The sequence below is a fragment of the Pimephales promelas genome, chromosome 16 (genome assembly GCF_988280905.1).
Source record: "Pimephales promelas chromosome 16, fPimPro1.hap1.1, whole genome shotgun sequence".
NCBI classification, from domain to species: Eukaryota; Metazoa; Chordata; class Actinopteri; order Cypriniformes; family Leuciscidae; genus Pimephales; species Pimephales promelas.
In genome coordinates this window covers 31395222-31415113 of record NC_142784.1, presented here as the reverse complement: position 1 = coordinate 31415113, position 19892 = coordinate 31395222, and the positions used below count along the sequence as shown (strand labels likewise).

The window sequence follows — 19892 nt, the reverse complement described above, 5'->3', positions numbered from 1 at the left end:
TACCTCCTGACAGGAAAGATCTACTGACACGCTGACCTTTGAGCCAGTGCATGAACACGCTTTCACCAAACGTTAAATTAAACCGAGAAATTCACTGCAACTAACTTTAGATGTATTTTCATCTGTGGGTCTGGTACTCTTTTCTGTGTGGTAGATGAGAAACCACTTCATTTAATTTAGTCGATGTTTCTGAAACCCTTTGAGCTATTTTAAGCCCGTCCGGGTTATGCTGGTGAAACACGTGCTTACTCCCTGACAGAATTACCTGTCTTCATCTGATCACTCTTTGAAGAAATGGTTCTATTTAGAACCAGAAATGGTTCCATCCCCTGCTTCATATATGGAACTCCAAAATGGTTCTATATAGAACCTTTTTTTTGTAAAAGGTTTTATTGGCCAAGTATAGAACCCCAGGGTTCTATATAGAACCCAGAGGAACCCTTTTTTTAAAAGTGTATAGAAACTTTTAGGGGTTCCAAATACGTAGTGCTGATAGAACCTTTTAAGGTTCTATATAGAACCTTTTCTTCTAAGAGTATACACAAGCACCAGCTACAGTAGCGACAGGTGGTTCTGTTTTTCTGAGTTTTGGCTCAGTGTTGGATGACCGTGTTGGCAGACTGGGTTTCCCGTGTCCCTGTGAGGCCTCCGTTTAATCCAACCTGACTCACTTTCCTCAGTGAAAAGCAGCTTTGAGAAAGAGAGAGTCCCGCTGGCACACGTGAGTCAGCACTACTGGATCCTCTCTCCGCTAGCAGAACCAGTAGTGAACCGCTGACGGAGCCACCGGGAGCAAAAGGGCCGAGATACTCCCAGAGTCAAACTGTGAAACGTATTTTACGATGACTTGGACTGTGTCTTGATGCAGTAAAGTCACACAAAAGGTCTATATATGAAGGCGAAGATCGTAATTGTTGAATCATTTTCTTCCACCCTGCTCTTTCATACGCAGATGCTATTAGCAGTTCAATATACCTGAAAAGCTGGTCATAAAACATCCCTCTGATCTTGTTTTTCTCGACCAGCCCGATTCAGACACGTGGACTAAACCAGTGTAAGTTTGGGGTGAGACTGGCCAACCGTTAGCAGATAGGTGCAGAAACAATATCACAATATTTTTTTGGGATTTTTCTTCTGTCTATCTTCAATGTATAAGGAGATTCATTCAAACGGCTGATTCATTCAGGAACCGAGTCTTTGGGCCCTTTTACACCTACCTTGTTTGGTCCGGACTTTCAGACTTTTCAGTTTGGTCCGAATCAAAATTACAGGTGTGAAACCTCCCCCAGACCACGGTCCGGACCAAACTGATGAAATTTGATGAAAAGAAGTAGTTTCGGACAAACTGAACAAAGGTTTGGTTCGTTTCTGTATGACGATGACGATACTATGTGAAAATTGTTTAATACTGGCAAAAATTGAGCTCTGGCATGTGCATTAAAATGTTCAGTGTTTAGGGGGGTATGGGGACATGCTCCCCCAAGAAAATTTTTATTTTGTTTCTGACCAACATATGCAATTTAAGACTTTTGAATGCCAATAGGAAAAAAATGGATAATAAGGGCCAATCCCAATTCTATCCCTTACCCCTTCCCTTTCCCCTAGCCCTACCCCTTCGCCTTCCCCTTGACCCTTGAAACAGAGTGGCAATGCGTAGGGGTGAAAATATTCCCCTAAGAAATGGGACACCACTACGCCTCCGTTAAACGTCATTATAAGTCGTCGCTAGCGCCTACGTCACAGGAGATGCGCCGATGTTTATCACAACTTCCAAGATCCCGTCGACAGCTGCAGTTATCTCAGTCGCGTGGGTTACAGCTATTTTCTTGCATCTTGTGAAGTTCGCAGGAAACAACGGAGACAACGAAAATATGTTGCGGGACTATCGTTAGCAAACTACAGTAATTTTAGCTATTTTTTTTTTACAAACGTTTCTGTGAAGAAACTGACCGTAAATATGAACACAATATTGAATGTAACATAAAGCAAATCATTATTTGTCGTTACAATACTTATTAAAGCCACAAATACTTAAATTTATGGGTCTCCTTTGTCGCTTGGGCAGCCAGCCTGGGTTAGCAGTGACACTTCTCATACCCCTTCGTTTGAAGTGTGCTCCCGAAAAATCTTCGTTTGAAGGGTTATCTGGCCCTTCACCCTAGCCCTCCCCCTCCAACCAAAAGAGAATTGAGACAGCCCTACCCCTTCACGTGGATGCGCAAAACGGAGGGGAAGGGGAAAGTGAAGGGGTAAGGGGTAGAATTGGGATTGGCCCTAAATAGCTTTCAAACCATGTCAGTGGGCATTAGATTATTTTGTCAATACCTGACAGACATAATCTCTCCTCATCTACATCTTTCTTTTCTTTCTGTCTCCTTATCTTGTCCCATTTATTCCCCCTCTAAAGCTGAACTTTGATAGTCTTTTCACTTTCTTCTGTGTCAGTGAAGTAAACCTAGGCTTTACTGATAATTATATGTTTTATGAATCATTAATTCCAGGCAAGTATTATCAATAGTTATACAAGCTTTGGAGTTTGAAAAGTAATTTTAAATAATACAAATTATAGGCTATACGTTTAACGCAGTTGGTGGAATTGGCAGACGTTCCCTCGCATCATGCGCTATGGAAACGCGTCAAAGCATTCTCGGGTTTAAATATGCAGCATTAATGCGATTTCGAACCAATATTTAATGTCGATATACAATGGTTACATAATGTTAAAACTAATCCTGCTATTGATATCTTTGTAAGAACCTATAGAACAGTGGCGAGGGAAAAACAAATGTCAGGCGAAATATATCGAACCTAAAACTAACTTTAGCGCGCTCAACCACCTTGAGTGCATTTCACGCATTTGTAATCGCTTGCGTTTAGCGGGGAGATTGGTCGGTCGGTCGGCCCACAATCCGGACCAGCGAGATGCGTTGAGATGAATTAATCTATCTATTTATTTATTTGTTTATTTATTTATCTAACGCAGTTCTGGTCCGTTCCGGCCCACTTTAACCCCTGGTTATAACGACAGTCACGATATTATCGTGGACGATATATATATATCGCACACTTCTACAATTGCAGCCTTTGTGATTTGATTAGGGCTGGGTAATAAATATCGATTTCTCGATATTAATCGATTCTCATTTTTACGAACCGATGTCGATTCTTAAATCTCAAGAATCGATTAGTCATCCTGTTTCATTTGCATGGATGGAACATTGTATCGCGGCTGCGCGCATCCAAAACATCGCAATAATCTTTGTCCTTTGTTACTATTAATATGAAACAAAGTCTCAATTTTCAAATTACGTCCATTTTCTTTAGAAATTCAAAAACATAAATAACTTTTTTTGGCGCTGTGGCGTGAGATCACTCTGGTGCAGCTCAAGAGAAGCAGCAGCGCTGATCTCTCTTCCGGCTTAATAATACCAGAACAGCGCGAAATAAACATGAATGAGCATCTGAAAGTGTGTTAAAAGATAGAGTACAACTTATCGAAATCCGTATCATGTCACATTGATTCACTCAATCAGCGTTTCAGTTAAACAGCTTGTAATCAATGTCATGTATCGTCATATTCACCTCAGAAAACCCACATAAACTCGTTAGTCAGCTAGAAAAAAATAACTCCAGAGAGGAGCATTTTGCTAAATATATACACCATGTTACATATGCATTATAATCTTAATGTTCTTCAATATGTAATGCATATTTGAATAAATCTGGCAAGTTTTTATGACAGCCACCATTTAAATGTTTATATTTCATATAATCTTCTTATTATAAAAATAAATAAAAGTGTAATTTAAGTGTTTGTATAGCTACAAAACGAATGAAACGATGAAGCCCAACTAGACTCCCATAGTTTACAGCATTAGTTAAGAGATTTGATTTCGTTGAGAAAATTTGCCATTTATTGTAACTGATATCCAAAATAATCAATATTGAATCGAATCGGAATCGAAATCGAATCGAATTGCAAGCATGTGAATCGAAATCGAATCGAATTGTGAAATTTGTGTCAATACCCAGCCCTAGATTTGATAATCACACTTAGGCATATCGCGGTTTGTCTTATTTTGATAAATCGTGTCGCCCCACTTCACCTTTTAAGTCGACTGTGACTGTCAACAGCGCTGATGTTTGTCGGTCTCTCCATTAAATATGCTCTGACTTGCTGATGGTGCCTTATTAGTTAGTTACAGTATGACCTTTTGCCCAATTCCTGACCGTCCGGCACTGCTTCGGGAGGATGTGGCAGGAATTTGAAGCGTGCTCAGTTTGGTGACCTTTCTTGGCCACATTGTTGATACACAAACCTTGAGTGTCACTTGAATCTCCAGAGCTGTTTGTTATTAATGAATGTTTGTGTGATAAGAATGAGTGGACGGGCCAGCTGAAGAAGTGAAGAACCTTTTAAAGTCTCAATTCTACAAAGCACATCCTCATCAGTGTGGTTTCTGAAGCGGTTGATTGGTCGCTTCGAGATGTTCTCTACTTCCCGTCTATCTGTGCGCAATGTCTGCTGTAAAGCTCATTTCCTTTGAGCCGAGGGATGTTTTCTTATTTCCTTCCCTCACCTCCTCCATCTTTGAGTTAAAGGGACAGTTCTCCCAAAAATGAGAAGTTTGCATGATTAATGTGCAAGTCATTGAGAGGGCATCAGTCGAGACGGAATAAGAGTGACATCATAGCATTCAGCCTTAAAGGGACGGTACACCCCAAAAGAGTAAACTCACCCTGATTTCGTTCCATCCCTGTGTGATCTCTTTCTTATTTCTTTAAATATTTAGAAAAGAAGAACAGGCGTGGGATCAACATGAGGGTGAATTTTTCATTTTTGGGTGTGCTGTCTCTTTAAGGCTGAATGCTATGATGTCAATGTTGGTTGTTACTTTTTATTCCATCTCGACTGCTGCCCTCTCAATGACTTGCACATTAATCACTCAAACTGTTTCGGCATGAAGATTTGATCACTTGTGCAATTTGTTTGTCTTGTTCAATATCTTTCCTCTTTCTGGCTCAAAGGTCGCCCAATGCGTCTTTCTAATCACAGAGGTTAGATTGATTTGTTATACGCGTGTGGGTTGAGGAAACATTTCCTGTGTCACATCCTGTAACGATAAAGCTCAGCATGCATTTCTTTAATAGGGATGTTTGTGTATGAAGGTGTGAAATCATCGTCTCAAAGTTGTGAATTCGTCTTGTAATTGTACAGTTCTAGAATTTAAAACAACTTCAAAATATATTGTACATAGAACCATACAATATAATTGTTTTAAAACGCTCTATACATTTATTCACTTAAAAATTCTGAATAATTGTATAGTAAATAATTTTTTATACATCTTTTTAGTTAATTAAACTTTTTGAAAGTTATTTTTAGTAATACTTTAATACTATATTATAGAGCCTGACCGATAAAGGATTTTGAAGGCCGATGCCGATACAAATATTTTGGGGGTTTAAAATCCGATATTCCGATATATCGGCCGATATTTTATTTATTTATTTGAAACTGGACATGATAGTCACAAATTTTGTCATGCTTATTTGAGTTAATAGAAGTGATGGGAATGATCTTTTAATTGTTATTCAAGCAATGTATGTATCGTGACCAACTCAACGAGTGTTGCCAACAGGAACGGTGTAGAGTGCCCTCTGGTGGACAAACTATACAACTCCAACACTCATGACATGGTTCAAGCGTGTTTCGTCTGTTTTCATTTTATTTTTGAAATATTCATTTATCGGCCATTATAACTGCGATACCGATAGTTTGGAAAATGCCTAATATCGGCCGATAATATCGGTCTGCCGATATATCGGTCTGGCTCTACTATATTATTATAATACTATAAATAATTTATTTATTTTTACTGAAAATTGTATTTTTAGCTAATTTTAGTTATTATATTATTTTGTATTAGTTTATTATTTAGTCATTTTGGTGTTTGATTTTAATTTGTTTTATTTAGATTTTTATTTATGATTTTATTTATTTTATGAATCTTTTAGTTTTAGTAATTTATTTTTTTTTAGTAAGAAAAAAAGAGCCTTCCAACAAACTGAATTATTATTATTTTATTTTTTACTTTTTTGTCGCTGTTGGCCTTAAATTATTTCACTCAAGGTAAATCCTTGAGATAAGTTTGTCTGTCCCGGTGTGTCATCTTAAAAATGCAATGCTCAGCATGGAGTGACAGAACAGTCACAGATGTTCGTCTGATTGTGCACACAAACCAGCAATTAAAAAAAATAATTGTTGGTTTGTGCACTTATGTAGACGGATGACTTTGACTGTTTTCTCGCTGAGGTCTGTGTTTTTAAGATGACACGTCAAGTTAAAAATAGTTCGGCTTCCCCATTGCATATTAAGATCACCTCCAGTAGATTGGATCGTCCCAGTCGCACCTGACACACTAAACGGGATCCTCAGCTGATGTGTGCATGTGGAGTATTTGCCCTTGAGGATAATGCGGATGCTCCACAATCTTTACATTTTCTCACGTCTCTACGCTCTCGATCTTCACATACAAACACACTTCATTAGTTTGGACAGCCATTCTCAGTGCAGCGTAACATGCGTGTCTGGCATTCCTCAAATCACTCTCGTGCGATAGTGGGATGACTTCAATTCCTGCGCGAACTCTCTCTGGGTCAGGCAGATTCGTCCATCTGTTCTTTCTGTCGTTTTGTGTTAGTTTGTTGTGTCATGATGCTCCAAGCAAGGCCCGTTTCTAGATATGGACTTCTGAACTAATGAATGATTGAAACCTACTTAACACACAGTACTCAAACACAAACAGGTTTATTAACCCTCAAACCGTATTCACTTTATAGCCCTTAATCCTGTAATTGTGGACAAATGTGGGCACAGAGGACTCATGTGTGATCCTAATTTTTATTTATTATAAATGTTATATCACTGTCTTCGATAAAGTTTTGTCTATCCATTTATGGTGGGTTTTTTTTATTTTGGGGCTATTTTAGAATTTATTTACTTCAAAAAGTACCATATTTTCTATGTAAATGAATTACTATGTAGTTTATTTTTTTAACTACATTAAAATATCATTCCAATAAGTTCTTAGAGCTAAAACCTAAAGATGAAGTGACTTTGCGGTCACCTGGTGTCTTATTTTGGATTCTCTAAATTACAGTTTTTAATGGGTGCCAATTTTTGACCCAAATAAAAGATTAAGGAGTTGTTGTTTTTTTACCCACTTAATATTGTAGAATTGAGTCAAAAAAAAAAAAGTGTGTTCAGGAGGCAAACTTAGGAAAATTAGCCAAGTCTTGTACTGCTCAGATCAAGGGAAATATTTTTTAAAAATTAAATAAACTATTTTGCCCGCATTTGTCCAGAATACGGTTTTAGGGTTAATACAATTTAAAGCTGCAGTACGTAATTTTTTTGGGGGTTAAAATTATCCAAAATAAATTTGAGCAAGTACATAATCAGCCAGTGTTCAAAACGCTCTGTTTGCCGTAGCTCGATTTGAAGCGGTAAGCTTGTGATAGTGTTTTTAACTCCAGTGGTGTACTGAAATATATTTCAAACATATTTCAAGCCATTCAAAACCATCAAGTTGGACATCTGAAGTGTCTCAGCTGAAGAAAGTAACACATTATTTATCAGCTTTCAATATATCGGCCAAGTTGTCTTATTGGGACGATAAGGATAACATCAAAAATGAACATAGGCCGTACCAAAAAGGTTGCCCATATATCATGCATCCCTAATAATAATAATAATAATAATGGGCAAATTGTGCAGTCCTACAAACAACCACAGTTAACTTAGAATTTCTTAAATCGCAATCCCAATTTTTGTCACAAAAATCCCAATTGTAGTTTTTCCCTCTCAGTGATCAAGTTTCCCAGAGTCTCTGTGAATGAATCCCAGCGTTTGGTTGTTGATGTTGGTGGTTTGAAACGGACCGTCCCGGGCCGCTGCGAGGGTTAATGTTCCTGCAGTCTGGAGGAGAAACCCGAGCCGCTCAGACACTGCGAGGACTCTCACAAAGACAGGAAGTGCTATAAATAAATCAACAAATAAACATGGCATCCACCAGGGCAAGCCCTCCTCTTCCTCGCTCGTCCCTCTTTCCTCCCGGCCTGTCCGGGGCGGAGAGCTCAGAGCGCTTGAAGAGACTCGAACTCAGTGCCAGTTTGGCTGTGGATATTCTCTCATATGTTGCTCACCATTGGGATGATTTATTTTGAGACTGTGTTTCTTGATCTTGGGTTGACAGAGCAAAGAATTTATCTTTAATCTTTCGTTGTATGATTTTAAAACAGAGGTTCTCAAATTTTAGGGAAAGTCTATATATTCAAAACCCCCCTTAGATATCTCTGGTACTTCTGCTGGGATGATAGAGATGCTCGTTTTCAAACTTTATTAAAATTTTCATTTAAATTCCATAATTCCAGAAGGTTCAATAACAGAATGTTATTTGCGATTTACACGTTCTTATTACCAGTAAAATTACATGATTTTTATATATATATATTTTTTTTAGATATTTGTAATTTACTGGCATTATTTAAATTATTTTTTCCCTAAACTTGTAATATATATTTATTCAGCGTTATTATTGATAAATTGCTAATATTTTATATATTCTGTTTTCTCTGTTTCTGTTTTGTTGTGTAGCCTTTATGTTGTTGTTTTTTGTTTTGTTTTTTCTGTACTTTTAGTAACTTGAACTAAAAAAATCTATAACCAGCTGAAATTAAATAAGTTATTTATATTTTATTTCAGTCATCAATTATTCTATTTAAATTATGTTTACGTTTTGGTTTTTGTCGACAATAATATCAACCCTTTATTCATTATAATAATAGTAATAATAATAAACAAGGTCTAAAAATTACACTTTAAATTCCCTAATTTATCCATAATTTATTTATTAATATTTTTTTTTCATTTAGCTTATTTTGTCTAATTTTTAGAATAAAAAAATATATAAACGGCTGAAATTAATTTATTTATATTTTACTTCAGTCATCAATTATTTTATTTAAATTATCTTTACGTTTTGGTTTTTGTCGACAATAATATCAACCCTTTATTCATTATAATAACAATAATAAACAAGGTCTAGAAATTACACTTTAAATTCCCTAATTTATCCATAATTTATTTATTAATATATTTTTTTTCATTTAGCTTATTTTGTCTGATTTTTAGAATTAAAAAAATATATAAATGGCTGAAATAAAACAAGTTATTTATATTTTATTTTAGTTATCCATTATACAGTAACAACCCTTTATTCATAATAATAACAATAAACAAGGTCTAGAAATTACTTTAAATTCCCTCACTTATCCATAATTTATTTATTAATGATTAAGCTTAAATATTGATTTTTTTTGTTGTTCATTTAGCTTATTTTGTCTCATTTTAAGCCATCTTGATGCCGTTTTTGAAGTTTGCAATGGTTTAATATCATCTCCGTTTTGTCCAGTCACTCACACTGAAGCTCTCAGTGATCATATGCTTGATTTTAGATAATGCGAGTGCATTTTTTTTCAGAGCTCCCCCTACTAGATGGACTTGTTTTACATGTTAAACCCTAAAAAACAATTGCAGTTTCCAAATGTTACAGACCTTTCAAGTTGGTGTAAGCAGAGTTTCTTCAGTTCTCTAAATCTCGTTGTCTCGTGCTTTATATCCCGGCATCCTTTGCTCAGTCCTGCAGCCGTTGAGCGGGAGAAAGATGCTGATGTTGATCTTGCAGACACAAACACATTCGAGCTCGTAGAGAATGAGGAAACCGGTGATTACAGTTTAATATTCGTGCAGAAGTTTCCCCTCGGATATGTCCTCATACTCTGGTGTGAGAGTTTGAGATTGATCAATGCGTGACATTACACGTGACATTTGCTGTGCAGAGCAAGTATTATTTACCAGTGTATTGACCCATTTTATGAATAATCCTTAACCGCAGGTAAAGTCTCAAGCAAACAGTGATGATACTAATACATTGATGGTTTCATATGGTAATATCATCATTCACAAAATGGCATTGTGACCTGGGACATGTTTTTAACTGTATTCATCCACTTCTGATCCGATCCACCAAAACGCATCTTAACAACAGGTGTGAACAGAGCATTAGTTATATTTAAAAAAAAGCAGCTAGTAATGCTCTAGAACAGGTGTTTTTAATGTTATAAAAATACAATGTGAAAATATTATTTGAAAAAAATAAATAAATAAATATATGTATATTTTTAATACTTTTTTTCTACTCACTATAGTATTGTAATGTTAGATGTATTATATATATATATATATATAATTTATTTGTTTTTACACCATTAATTTATTATATTTAATTTATTTTATGTATTTAAATTTATTTTATGTATTTTAATTATTTTTTAAATTTGATGCTATTGCTTAATATATAAATATATAATTTTTTAATGTATTAATTTTATTTATTTGATCTTTTATCAACTATTTATTTAATGGTTTAATCTTATTTATTTTTAATGAGTTTTTACGCTGTTTATCTGTTAAAACCCTGTTCCTGAAACCACCCAAAACACTCTAGCAATGTTGTGCTGAGATTTACCTGAGCGACTAACATCCACATTTCCTCCAGAATATGTTGTTTTTCCTCTTCTTTAAAGTTATGGATGTAGTGTTTATAGTAAGCATATTAATGATACAAATCCATAGGCAAGCTATTTAAATCAGAGAGAGAGGGAGTGTGTGTGTGTGTGTGTGCATCAGGTGATCGTGAAACAGTGTGCATTGAGTTCGTTCCTGAGCGACACCACACCCTCACCTGTCAATCACTCTCCATACACTCATGCACTCTGTGTGTGTGTGTGTGTGTGTGTGTGTGTGTATAGGCTGGGGAAGGATGTGGTTCTGTCTTGCATGCGTTTTTGTGCAGGGAGTGGCAGTTCATTGCAATCGAGAGAGTTTTATCTCACAGCTCCACAATGCCATTCCTGGTTTCAGTGTAAATCACGTTACATTACAACTTACGGTCGACTGATATATTTCACATATCGGCTGAACATGATGTGTGGCATTTTTTTGTACTTATCGGTATCATCAGCTGATACGTTTTTCTGTTTGATAACTGTCGGAAGCAGCAAGAAAAAAATAAACTAAATTTTTTACTAAAAAATAAATATACATTTGCATTGCAGCGATTGTCATGCACGTGTTATTTAATATCTTTAAATTAAATAGTGTGATAAAACGACCATCCCTGCTCTTGCATCAGCCAGTAAATGATCCATATTGGCCAATCTCTAGTCACTGCAGTTGCCATGATGTGTTTGCACCAACATAGTGTACTTTATTATGATCTAAAGTGGCACATAAACGCATGCATGTGTGGCAGAGCGGGTCTTCCTCTGTAATTCTTGTGACTTGCGTGCAGTGATGTCATCCACACCCAACTAATCATAGGCGTTCCACTGGGCTTTATACACGCACACACACACACACACACACACTGCCCCCTGTTTGAGCAGAGGTATTTCAGGCCTCATCAAATGGCATTTGTTGACCGTGTGGATATGTCCAGGCTCAGGTCCTGACTGGTTTGTGTGTGTGTGTGTGTGTGTGTGTGTGTGTGTGTGAAGGCTGAATTGTTTTTGTGGCGGGCCTGTCCCTGCTGGTAGGTGCCTGTCGTACGAGGGTAGGGGGTGGTGAAGGGCCTCATTATCCACTAAACTCAATGGAGTCTTTGTGTTGCGGGCCGCGGGCCTCGAAACCCCTTTCCCAGTGTGATCTGATGCCTGTCTGTGTCTGTGCTCGCTGGTTCATGTGGAGGTGCTGCGGATCAAACTGGTAATCGACTAGTCAGTTAGTGAGACTAACCCAGTGCATCTCTTGTGATTTTTCAAATTTTTTTTATATATGTGCAAATGTATTTTTTATTATAGAGTTTTAAAAGGCATTTTTAGAGCAGTGTTATTTTAGTATTATTTGAATAATTTTGATTAATATTTTGAATTAGCTTTTTTTTGTTTTAAGTTTAGTATAAGTACAAGTAACTTGGTTATTTGCGTTTTTCATTTATTCAGGTTTTTTTTTCTATTTTTTTAAGATTTCTATTTAGTTTGAAATCTTTTTTAGTTTAGTAATTTTAAAATTTAAACTTGAAATATATATATATATATATATCAGTTTTAAGTACTTTAATTTAAACTTGTTTTAATTTCAGTTAGTTTTATTTTTGAATTTTAATTCAAGAATTATTTATTTTATTATGAATATATTTTTTAACAGGCATTTTTTGAGCAAAGTTATTTTAGTATTATTTGTATACTTTTATCATTTTTATTAATATTTTGAAGGAGCTTTTTTGGTTTGTTTTAAGTTTAGTATTTTTAGTATTTAAACTTTGTTTTATTTTGGTTAGTTTCCAAGGCAACATTTCTCATTTTATATAATATTTTTTAATTAAGTACTTTAATTTAAACCTGTTTTATTTCAGTTAGTTGTATTTTTAAATTTTAATTCTAATGTCAAAAATTAATTTTAATGTGTTTTTGTTTAATATTTATATATACTTTCATGGCTTATTTCAGTTTTTTATTTCAAATAATGGAAAAAATATATTTTTAAGTTTAGGTTAACAATAACACTGATGTAGAGGTGCAAATACTGAGATTATTATTTAATTTTGCTAGAATGTCATGTGCTCACTTCAAGTCTGCAAAGTGTGCAATATTTCCGAGTTGTCATACGAACGGTGCTCATCAAGAAACGCTGTTGATTTTCAAACCGGCTTCCTGAGCAAACATCTTGAGCGTTCCTGCGTGCAACATTTCCTGTTTCCCGGGCTGTGTGTAACCTTGCTTCCACTTTTTTTCTTCCTGACATCATTTCCTGTTTGTTTTAGACCTTCACGGCCTGGTGCAACTCTCACCTCCGAAAGTCGGGAACTCAGATCGAAAACATCGAGGAGGATTTCAGAGATGGACTCAAACTAATGCTGCTCCTAGAGGTCATCGCAGGTCAGTGAGCTGTAATCGTTTGCTTTTGTCTTGTGAGTTTTGGCTGGTCAGTAGTTCATTAAGTCTCACTTGCAACTTTCCAGAGATGTTGAGCTAATGTTTAGCTGAGGAGTGTGTGTGTTTATGCTGATGCGATGGAAAAGAGTGTGAGAACTCATCTGCTGTGTGTTTGTGCAGGGGAGAGATTACCTAAACCTGAAAGAGGAAAGATGAGAGTGCACAAGATCAACAATGTCAACAAAGCGCTGGACTTCATCGCCAGCAAAGGAGTAAAACTGGTGTCCATCGGTGCAGAAGGTACAAACACTTCTCTGTGTATCAGACCGAGTGCTCGCTTTGAAGCGCCTGCCAAGTGTAAATCCCACAGAAGCGCGTGTTTGTGTGCGTGTGTGTTCAGGAAATTCTGACCTTTCCGATCCTCCTCCGTCTTGATTCAGCGTCTCTCTCTCAGAGAGGTGTGTGTTCACACACTCGGCACGTTTGGTTGGATTTAAACGAACCCTGATGCGATTGCTCAGTTAGTGCGGTTCATTTGAATAAGTGTGAGCGCTGCCATCCAAACCCTGATGCACACCAAAACAAGCGGACCGAGACTCATCTTTTCTCTAGTGCGGCTCGAATGAAATATGAACGCGTCACGGACCAAACATTTACATTACATTTAATCATTTAACGGACGCTTTTATTCAGAGCAACTTACAAATGTGGAGAGCAATAACTAACAAAAGCACTGTGACCCGCTCCAGTTTAGTCTAATGCAGTATACACATATATATTAAATGGAAATAGAGTAGAAGAGAAAAGAAAGTGCTAGTATTAATAGATCAAATGATTGCCGAAAAAGGTGTGTCTTCTTGAAAATGGCCTCAGGCTCAGCAAAGACATGTTAACGAACCAAAAACCGGAAGATTAGACCCTAACTATGCGGTCACACCAGACGTGAATAGCGTGTCAAATTCGCGCCTACCACGTCTAGTTATACGCTTGAACACTTTGAATCCATTCGCGTGTCAAGAGCGAAATTGACGCGTGTAAAAACATAAGTTTGAAGCAAAATTTACGAGCGTCCTGAATCGAAATCCATTGGCGGACATCTTTTTTTATGTTGATCTAGCATTTATCCAGAGAGTCACCGCTCTGTATTTGCTCTGGAGAGCTTGAACAGCGGCGTGGGGTTCATCGTCGCCGTATTTGTGTCCACCGGACCCTTCGGAGGTGAACGGTTTGGCGAGTTTCACCATTTGCTCGCTGGATGACGGCCGCTGTTCAAACATGTTAAAAATGAACATGTCTCGTATGTTGAAATAAAGTTTAAAGTGATAAAATATTTGCTTTGTTGTGCATTAGAACCACACCAGGCATTTAGTTCTATTACAAAATAATTTTATTGAATTTTACTCTCAAATTGTGCAATTGGCGCCATTTGCACGAACAGGGCATATTCTACGCCTCATTCGCGCCGCAGGAATTTTTACGTGCATAACGTGTCTTTGCATTGACTTAAAGGGTTAGTTGACCCAAAAATGAAAATTCTGTCAGTATTTACTTACCCTCATGTTGTTCCAAACCTGAGATGTCAATTTTCACAAATTCCCATGATCGATCGTCGTTCATATTAACGATCAATTAATCGATTAATCGTTAGCCTTAATAAAACTGTGTCATATGGCCAACAGCAGAACAGGGTCTGCAAATGCTGCTCAAAACGCTATGTTCCTCACCAAATTAATGAGAATGTTTTTAATCTAAATAAAGGGCTAGTGGGATTGTAAAATTTTTCGATGTGATTTATAATTAAGTTAATTATTTAATAATCAAATAAAACGACTATTTAACGTGTCACCAACCGCCTAATGCACTTGTCAGAATGTGTGACTGTTGTAGACGTGCTCTTCCTGGGACAACGCACTGAAAACGGCAACTAAACCCAATGATTTCACAACGAATTAATAAAATAGTGTTCTCATGTTATGTAATATGACAGTCCCAAATTAACCATCGTTATTATTAGTCGTGCATTCTGCTTGAGCTGCGCGCGATGTATGCATAACCATTGAGCACTTTAATAGTGCGAAATAGCACTTTAATTGAGTGAACTAACCCTTTAACATTGAAATCACTCATAATCCATATGACTTTAGATTCAGTATCTTTAGGTTTGGTGTTAAAATGCCAATGTGAATGCTAAGCGGACCAGGACTAAATGTTTGAGTTATTTTAGTGTTTGCAATGAATGTATTGAATAATTTGTGCTCTTGAATGGCCACTTCTGCTCAAGGCTGCATTTATTTGATCAAAATGAAGTAAAACAGTGAAATAACGAAACAAAGCTGTATTTGCAGCATCATTACTCCAGTCTTGATCACATGATCCTTTAGAAATCACTCTAATATGATGAATTCATGCTCAAGAAACAGTTATGATTATTATTAATGTTGACAACAGTGGTGCTGCTACAGATTATAGTGCAAATTGTGATGCATTTCCCCCAGAATTCTTTAAATATAAAGTTTTTTTAAGCATTTATATGTAACATAACAAATACATTTAAAGTAAACTATTTTATCACTCACATTTAATGCATCCTTTCTGAGTAAAATAAGTAACGGTAATAAAAAAAATCTTTTCACTCTCAACATCTGACAGTTCTGCATGTGTGTGTTTGTAGAAATTGTGGATGGAAATGCCAAGATGACTCTGGGAATGATCTGGACCATCATCCTCCGCTTCGCCATCCAGGACATCTCAGTGGAGGGTATAATTAACCTTCAGACTTAGGAACAGCTCTGCACTGTTTAATCAAACATACTTTGGAGAAGAAAGCCAAACCGTCGTGATGAATGTTCAGTAATGGCCCGTTTCTCTCTCTCCAGAAACCTCTGCTAAAGAAGGACTTCTGCTCTGGTGTCAGAGGAAGACGGCTCCTTACAAGAACGTCAACGTTCAGAACTTCCATATCAGGTTCGAAACGCATTAGTGTTGATCTAACCTTTATTTGATTCATCCAAAGATTGTGGTTTTGATTGGTTGATTCATTCAAAAGTGGGTTTTGCATAAAGCAGTGTAATGAGTGTATTTGAATAAACAAATAGCTGAAGACGAGCGATGAAAGATCACACTTGAAATATCTCGCTCTCACACTCGCTTTGCAAACTAAGTTCCTTCTGAGTGGTTTTGTTCATGAATGAAGAGTTTGTGAGCTGTGATTTGAGTGCTGCCCTCTTCTGGTCAAAGGAAGGAAATGTGAAGTACTTGTTTCTCTTTTTCCACAGCTGGAAGGATGGTCTTGCCTTCAACGCTCTGATCCATAGACACAGGCCAGAGCTCATTGATTATGACAAGCTGAGAAAGGTAGGTCTCATGGAAACAAAATGAATTTTCTGCACTGAATTTGGGAGATGAATTCAGCAGATTTGAAATGATTAAACATGGAGCTGGGAGTAATGCACCCTGATTGCATAGTCAAAAGTAGGATGATAGTTAAACTGATAAGCATGATTATTTCGCTCAAAAACTATAATGGCGATTGGTAATCTTTTTTTGAGAAATTTCTATTTTTCATCAGAATTATTGCAATTTCATGTCAAGCACAACCAAATTATATGCAGATAAACTTATATGCATTTTATTTTTATTTTACCTCATTTGGTTTCCTGATTTACTTTATTTATCATATACTGTACATTAATACACCGTCTATATATTATGAAAAGTTGTTAAACCTTAAGAAGCTTCTTTCAAAAATGAAAACAGACCTTATATTAATTTGACAGAGGTTTTGTAAGTCTGGCTTATTAAATTATTTTATAAATTAAAATTAAAATTATTATAAACATTTCTGCTAATTGAAACAAAATAAATTATAAATATTAGTTGACAAATGTAAACTAAATGAAAATTAGAAATATTGCTTTGGAAATAAAGTGAAATAACTTTAAGTTGAAGCACTAGAAATACTAAATAGAAATAAATAACTAAAACAATTTAAAACCAAATAGTTATATATATATATATATATATATATATTAAAAAACGGCAAAAGCACATATCTAAATTATAAAAAAATCATTTAATTTATAAATAATTAAATAAACTGAAACATGAACATTTAAAAAAAATATAAAAATAAAAGCTAACATAACCACAATAGCCGAATTAGCTAAATTATGTAATGTATGTGTAGAACTTGTCTTGGCACCATAAAAATAGAAATAAATAACTAAAACAAATTAAAACCAAATAGTTATATATATTACAAAAATTTCAAAAGAACATATCTAAATTATTAAAAATTAAACTGAAATATTTAAAACATTTACAAATAAAAGCTAACATAACACTGGTGTAAGTGCATTTATTCTGGAACCACAATAGTCGAATTAGCTAAATTATTTAATGTATGTGTAGAACTTGAATAATGTCCGTTTTGATCCTGTGGTAAATCTGGAGCTCATGTTTTATTGTGTGTTAACAGGACGACCCAGTGACCAATCTGAACAATGCCTTCGAAGTGGCAGAGCGATACCTCGACATCCCCAAGATGTTGGATGCAGAGGGTAAAAACTCATCTTTCCTTTTCTCTCTCTGTGTGTGTGTGTGTGTTTGGGCGCTGCTGTCTGTGCCAGCATGTTTTTGTAGTGCGTAACTGCGTATTGTGTATCAGTTGTGGCTGTCTGAGCCTGTGCATGAAGTCAGTTGTGTTGGGTGTGTGTGTGTGTGGGAGAGAGAGTGAATGGGTTGCTCTATTAAAGTTAATGCATGTCAGCACATGCCTTGAATTTCCAGGAGTCTCCGACAGACAGGTCAAACACACACACTTAATGTGTTCTGCAAACAGTGTAACCATGGTTAACATCCCTGAGCATTATGTTGTTTCTCCCTCAAGCATGATCTCTCCAGGATCTCTGATCAACCTGCTGCACCGGAGCGTGTTTTATTGTTGTGTGTGTGTGTGTTTGTGTGTGTGTGTGTGTGTTCTGTAACCCTGAGTCTATGGCTGAATCCTAATTTGCACACTATCCCTTCTAAATAGGTTTAGATGGATGCTATATTCTTTCTGAAGGATTTTTGAAATGTGTCAAATATTACCTACAAACAGGGCTTGACATTAACTTGACATGAAATTGGGTTTACAGGAAGGCGAGATGATATTTTAAGATTATTTTTAAAAACTCTTCAATTATTGAAATTGTAAAATTGCATCTTTTGTTCAACTGAAAGTGTCAAAATACAAACCAGAGCAGGTGCATTTTGAGATCACTAACAATTAGTTTGGTAATTGAGTAATCTGGCGATTAATTGTTATCGTGACCCAAGTGAACGACTTAGCAACTTTAAAATGACTTAATGCATATGTATGTATTAACAATGAGGCAATAATAATTGGTACAAATAATGTAAGAAAAAAGTAATTTAGTTTTATTTATGAAACTGTTAAAATACATAATCTCATATGTAATAACTTTTGTTCATTGTATTATAAGTATAACAAATGCCTACAGAGGGCTCATATTTAATAATTGTTTTTGGCGTTGAATATATATGATATATATATATATATATATATATATCATATATATGCATGCACCAATATGAAAATTTTCTTTATATCTGAAAGCCGATAACCGATATATCGGTCGATAAATCTACATCCAAATTTATATATAATTTTTGAGAGCCTCGTTACAGAAACAAACACCATTAAAAGCCATGTCCCAAGCACACAATTCTAATGTTGTCATATTTTTATGTGGCTGATATGATGACATACTTGCGCTGCACATGTTACACTTCACTGTATTTTCCTTTTTTAAGTTATTTCAATTATATTTCAAGCAATTCAAAACCACCTTAGCGAACAGTGCACCTAATCCATTATTTATTGGCTTTAATATATCGGCCAAATATACCCATCAGGCCGATAATAACATTTAAATAATGAACATATATTGGCAGATACCGATATGGTGCCCTAATCAGTGTTGGGTAAGTTACTCTAAAAAAGTAATTAATTACTAGTTACTAATTACCTCTTCAACAGTGTAATTAGATTACTCTCTCTAAAAAGTATTTAATTAATTTTAATTACTAATTACTTTCAAAATCCCATATCCCTCAACCAGCTGAATAATACAAGGATAGACATGAATCTGTTTTAATTCTTACAAATAAATACTATGAAATCGCATGAATTATCCTTAAACAGACCAAGGTGGAGAAGGTTACATTATAAAAACATACTTTTTAGCATCAGACAATACATTTTGATGTTGTTTCGTGTCTGATCTCATGGCATTTCACACTTTTTTCATACATATTTGTGCGGTCGTACAATTTAGACACCTCATAAAATGCATACGAAACGCTGTGAGGTCGGATTGATCTATACACAGTATTTACCTCAATTACATCAGAAGTAACTGTAATTAAATTATGGATAAATGAAGAGTAATCCCTTACTTTACATTTTCAAGGGAAAAGTAATTAAATTACAGTAACTAATTACTTAGTAATTAGTTACACCCAACACTGGCCCTAATATATATTGTGCATCCCTGAAATCAATATAGTCAGCCTTGCCCTTTCTCAAAAGTAGATTCATGTCCCTCAGCAGTAAATTGAGATTCTGCCATTTTTATTTTCCATGACATTGTATGTGTATGAATGTGTGTGTAAGTATGTGTGTGAATGCGTGTGTAACCGCTGTTGTCTGCACATGCCTGTGACGAGTGTGGTGTGAGTCCCGTCTGCCTGTTTGTGCATGTGTATAACTCTCCTTTCCCTTCAGACATTGTGAACACAGCACGTCCAGATGAGAAAGCTATAATGACCTATGTGTCCAGTTTCTACCATGCCTTTTCTGGAGCCCAGAAGGTACACCACGAGTCCGA

At 35.8% G+C, this 19892-nt stretch overlaps 1 protein-coding gene across 6 annotated transcripts in view; it reads left to right on the top strand.

The window, feature by feature from the left end:
- The window catches only part of actn4 (actinin, alpha 4), a 54692-nt gene that overhangs the window by 21459 nt on the left and 13341 nt on the right, over window positions 1-19892 (top strand). For 3 of the 6 annotated variants that reach the window (XM_039660339.2, XM_039660340.2, XM_039660337.2), the window contains exons 2-8: window positions 12888-13002; window positions 13180-13299; window positions 15671-15757; window positions 15876-15963; window positions 16275-16353; window positions 17477-17558; window positions 19790-19875. In XM_039660339.2, coding sequence (XP_039516273.2) covers window positions 12888-13002; window positions 13180-13299; window positions 15671-15757; window positions 15876-15963; window positions 16275-16353; window positions 17477-17558; window positions 19790-19875 — 657 coding nt within the window. The remainder of the gene's footprint in view (window positions 1-12887; window positions 13003-13179; window positions 13300-15670; window positions 15758-15875; window positions 15964-16274; window positions 16354-17476; window positions 17559-19789; window positions 19876-19892) is intronic. The other 3 variants (XM_039660338.2, XM_089121532.1, XM_039660336.2) reach the window with 1 other exon arrangement.